Source organism: Dipodomys ordii, unplaced genomic scaffold, assembly GCF_000151885.1.
Source record: "Dipodomys ordii isolate 6190 unplaced genomic scaffold, Dord_2.0 Scaffold181, whole genome shotgun sequence".
In the NCBI taxonomy this organism is placed as follows: Eukaryota; Metazoa; Chordata; class Mammalia; order Rodentia; family Heteromyidae; genus Dipodomys; species Dipodomys ordii.
The window spans coordinates 1,007,792-1,012,245 of NW_012267397.1; the positions used below are offsets into that span (position 1 = coordinate 1,007,792).

Below are 4,454 nucleotides of genomic sequence, written 5' to 3' on the forward strand. Positions count from 1 at the left end.
GCCTGGAGAGAGCGAGAAGAGGGGAGGTGGAGGGGAGCGAAGCGGCGAGACGCAGCCCGAAGCCACCTTCTCCTAACTCTGTGTCAGGTATTTAAACCCCCGGCAGAACCCTGCTCCGCGAAGGGGCCCTGCTGGGCACCCAGGCGCCTCACAAACGTGGACCAACTCGACCCTGCTCTTCCTCCCATCTAGGTGGGGCCGTGGGGGCCGGGACGGCGCTTTCCCCACTGGCTGTCTGGTGCCAGCCCCTGTGCGCCAGCCACATGGTCCTAGAGAGGGATCAGGGCTCCTGCTCGGCAGATCCCCACCAGCCTGGTGCGCAGCCTGGAAGAGGGTAAGAGAGCAAGCTCACTGGAGTGCTTGTAGCAAAGAGGGGTGGAAAGTGGATTGAGGATTATTTTTCCTGCCAACCCCCATTTGGTGGGAAGGAAGGACCCCATTCTTCCCATTACCTGCTCCAAAGCTGTGCCTTCAGAAGGACCCACCGGGTGGAAATCCAGCTACATAACCAAATTGCTCCATACAACTCTATCCAGCAGGGTGCCTGCAGGAAGAGCCCAACAGGACAGGCTCACTGCCCCCCAAGGGTGCATTTGAGCCAGAAGACAGTCTACTGCACCCTTCCCTCTACAGGTTGTATCTTGAAACAGGCCTAGGAATTTGAGATCATGGCTACGCTGAGTCTCAAGCCAAGCCAGCGCTTCCAGCTGCCTGAATGGAACACCAACACCTACTTGTTGTGCAGCAATGCAGAGCAGCAGCGAGAAGCTTGCCATCAGATTCGCCAAGAGGCGCGAGTTCTCCGCAGTGAGACCAACAACCAGGTTGGGGACCAGAGTGGAGTTACATAGGTCCAAGGAACCAAGGATAGCCACACATACACAACAATCTCTCTCTTTCTCTCTCTCTCTCTCTCTCTCTCTCTCTCTCTCTCTCTCTGACTCTGCTTCTTCCAGGCTATTTGGGATGAACATGACAATAGCACGAGACTATTGGAGAGGATCGAGACTGTCAACCGATGGAAGGAGATGCTGGACAAGTGTCTTATGGACTTGGATGCTGAGATTGACACCCTGATACAGGTAGAAAGCCTGACTGAATGCCAAGACACTGCTGCAAAGATTGACCCTCACGCCCCACTTCCAGGTCTGGGAACCCTTGAAGGTGGGGGGGGTGGTAGAATGGGAAGGCACAGTCATCTGACTCACTCAGCTAGTCCCCTCTGCTGAAGTAAGGATAAGAACATCTTCTAGGGCATGGCCCCCCTTGCCTCCCGTGCTCCTCTTCTCTAGATGAAGGAATCAGCAGATCAACACCTGCAGGCCAAAAACCTGCCTCTGGATGTGGCCATCGAGTGCCTAACCCTCCGGGAGAGTCGGCGAGACATTGACTTGGTGAAGGACCCTGTGGAAGATGAGCTCCTTAAAGAGGTGGAGATCATTGAGGCCAGCAGGAAGGCTTTGCAACAGAAGGTCAATGAGGCCTTCGAGCAGCTCTGGTAAGAATGAGGAAGACAAGTTTACATGCATTTGAGACTTGAGGTCTTGAATGCGCAGCAAAGCTTTGTGGGTAATGAGGAACTGGCTCCTGTATTACTTTTTGTCCCTCCCAAGTGCTCCTGAAAGAAACCACTAATTGCCTGTAGTACTTTTTCCACTGTCTGGACCTAGTCTCAGAATCCTTATCAGGATCCCACTCTAGGCAGCCATTCTCACTTGATGGGAAGCATGGAAGCTGAAGTCCACTTGCCACTACCCTGAGTGGCTCATCATGAGTGTCCGTGTGAGCCTTTGTGAGTGTGACCACATAGGTGTACCCCACAGATGTGTACAAGCACTCAAGAAGTGTAATGGTGTTCTCTGGGAAGCTCATCCATCTCCACGCAGGTCTCCAGCTCAGTTGTGGCAGGAACTGCATTATCTTCTGCTGGGAAAGCTTCCCAGACCTCCTCCTACTCACTCCCCCCCAGAATTCCCATAGTACAATGAGGACTGCATCCCCAGCCTGGCAGGGCCAGGGCCTGGCAGATCACCTTCTGATCCAATCTTCTCTTTTCTCCAGTCTCCTGCAAGATGTTCGGCAGCAGCTCAGCTCTGACCATCGGGGCAAAATGGAGACCTTGGAGATCGACAGAGGTTGTCTCTCTCTCAACCTCACATCCCCAAACATCTCCCTGAAGGTCAACCCCACACGCATCTCCAACAGGTAAGCGGAATGTTTCAGTCACACTCTTCCATCTCGCAGGGGCCACACCTCATGACGCTAGTAATCATTTCTTGCCACTGCAGCTCCCTCACACTCCAGCAGTGGGATGACACCAGTCGGTTCAACAAGAAGCATGCAGAGGCTGAGATGAAAGCTGCTTCAGAGCTGAGGGAGGCCATCAGCCTAACTATTGTTCAGGTGATTGAAACCCTGCAGCCTGCTCTCCACAGCCAGTGAATGGCCGACATGTGCACTCAGTGTTTCCTTTTTTTTTGTCAGTCGTGGGGCTTGAACTCTGGGCCTGGGCGCTGTCCCTCAGCTCTTCAGCTCAAGGCGAGCACTCTACCACTTGAGCTACAGCGCCACTTCTGGTTTTTTCTGGTGGTTTATTGGAGATAGGAGTCTCACGGTCTCTCCTGCCTGGGCTGGCTTTGAACCGCGATCCTCAGATCTCAGCCTCCTGAGTAGCTAGGATTACAGGCGTGAGCCACCAGTGCCCGGCTCAGTGTTTACTTTTAGTTCTCTGTTGATGCTACAGCACCTCTCCCTCCACTTAAACAGCATCCTCCTAAAACCAGGAGTTTACATCTTTCCCTTGCCTGCTTTCCTGTTCTGCAGACCAACAATGAACTCGAAGCCCAGAGAGTAGCTACAGAATTTGCCTTCAGAAAGCGGCTGAAGGAGATGGAGAGACTTTACAGTGATCTCAAGTGGCAAGAGAATAATGTGAGCCTGCCCCTAGAACCCACATGTTGTTATGTGTGTAGAAGAGGTGCCAGGTGCCTTACCCAAAAGCTCTAGACTGGGACCCCCAGCATGAGTCCAATAGGTAGAGAATAGTTCCTTTATCCACTGCAGACTTTGGAAGAGATTGAAGAGATGAAAAAGGATATCCGGCACTTGGAGGATGATCTGCACAGAAAAATGATGAACCTGAAGCTGGTCCATAGCCGGCTGGAATCCAGAACCTTTCGGCCCAATTTGGAGCTTTGCCGGGATGAGGTACGAAGGTTCCCAGTAGGATATAAGTCCTCTTGTTAAGATTTTCTCAGGATCACCTCCAGCATATGCTTCTGGTAGAGTAAACCTGGCTTCCCAGGGCACCCCTCAGGCTCACTGACCTTGGAAACCTCATTCTGCTCCTTTGTCTCCAGGTACAGTATGGCCTTATTGATGAAGTCCACCAGCTAGACACAACCATTGCCATAATGAAGGAGAAGCTGGCTCAGACACTGTAGGTTTGGGAAGTAAATAGGAGGGTGGGACGGTGGCCTATCTATAGGGCCTCTTTCTGCCCAGTGGTTCTTTTGGCTTGAAACTGGTGAGCGCAGCCCAGCCATCCCAACCTCATGCAGAGATGAGTGACCATTGCCTCTTCCTCTAGAGATGCTCTGGATACCCTGTACAAGCACTTGGCCCGACTGCAGGCTGCCATTGCCTGTAAGGCCAACTCCATGCTGCTGGACAAAAAGTGCTTGGACATCCGACGGAAGCTGGTTGTGCCTACTGAGAAGTATGTGCCCCAAGTGGACACCTTCACCCGGACCACAAACCGCATCCTGAGTCCACTCAAAATTGGCCACCTGCAGCTGACCTAGCATTAGGAAACAAAGGAAGGTTGGGTGGGAAATGGGGAAGTGGGCGAGGGGAGAGTGAATCTAATAAACATGGAGACTCTCAACTCAGGCTTTTCTCTGTAGCAGGAAGGGAGAAGGTTCTTGACCCTCTCATGTCAGCCTCTCAAATTCCACCTGCCAAATTCAATTCCCTTAGGGAGGCCCCCTCTCTGGGCTAGGGCAGCAACACCTGTGCCCTAGCAGCTGGCTTCCATCCAGCTTCTCTCCAACTGATGCCTTGCTGGCCCTTCTGATGCCCATGGGGAGGCTAGGATCACACAGAGAGGACTTGGGAATGGGGCAGTCTTGGCCCAAGTGGAGCCAAGAGCTAGAAGAACTGTCCCAGGAGGGATGAGGTGCTTCCCAGAGGGAAGAGCAACCTGCAGTGACCTGATGTTCTGGCTCAGTGTTCACCTTTTCAGAACCATTTAGTGGCCACCTGATTGTGATGCCATTTAGAAGGATGGGGGAGTCGGAAGTGCACCTGGTGGCGATTTACCTCTTCTGGCCGCTGGGCGGCGCCGCGATCCGGGGAGCGGCTTGGAGGCTCTCGGCCACTGGGGGGTGCCTTGTGGTCGTAGGAGGAAGGGGTCGGGGCGGCGGCGCCGGAAGTGACGGCTGATTTGTGCGCGG

General features: G+C 53.5%; 1 protein-coding gene across 2 annotated transcripts; it reads left to right on the forward strand.

The window, feature by feature from the left end:
- Positions 1-258: 258 nt before the first annotated feature.
- Tekt2 (tektin 2 (testicular)) lies at positions 259-3,822 on the forward strand. Of its 2 annotated transcripts, XM_013034071.1 has the most exons (10): positions 259-334; positions 634-824; positions 957-1,082; positions 1,293-1,498; positions 2,062-2,205; positions 2,289-2,403; positions 2,824-2,931; positions 3,064-3,207; positions 3,360-3,439; positions 3,590-3,803. In XM_013034071.1, the coding sequence occupies exons 2-10, from the start codon at positions 669-671 to the stop codon at positions 3,801-3,803; spliced, it is 1,293 nt and encodes a 430-aa protein (XP_012889525.1). In that variant the 5' UTR covers positions 259-334; positions 634-668. The 2 variants fall into 2 exon arrangements, with proteins under 2 accessions (XP_012889525.1, XP_012889526.1); XM_013034072.1 differs by lacking the exon at positions 259-334 and having other exon boundaries at positions 669-824; positions 3,590-3,822.
- The last annotated feature ends 632 nt before the right edge of the window (positions 3,823-4,454 follow it).

Excerpts from the sequence above, each read along its gene's own strand:
- Tekt2 (XM_013034071.1), top strand. The coding sequence starts at position 669 with ATGGCTACGCTGAGTCTCAAGCCAAGCCAGCGCTTCCAGCTGCCTGAA. Across the intron at positions 1,499-2,061 it reads GAGGCCTTCGAGCAGCTCTG|TCTCCTGCAAGATGTTCGGC; the intron begins GTAAGAATGAGG and ends TCTTTTCTCCAG. Across the intron at positions 2,404-2,823 it reads TCAGCCTAACTATTGTTCAG|ACCAACAATGAACTCGAAGC; the intron begins GTGATTGAAACC and ends CCTGTTCTGCAG.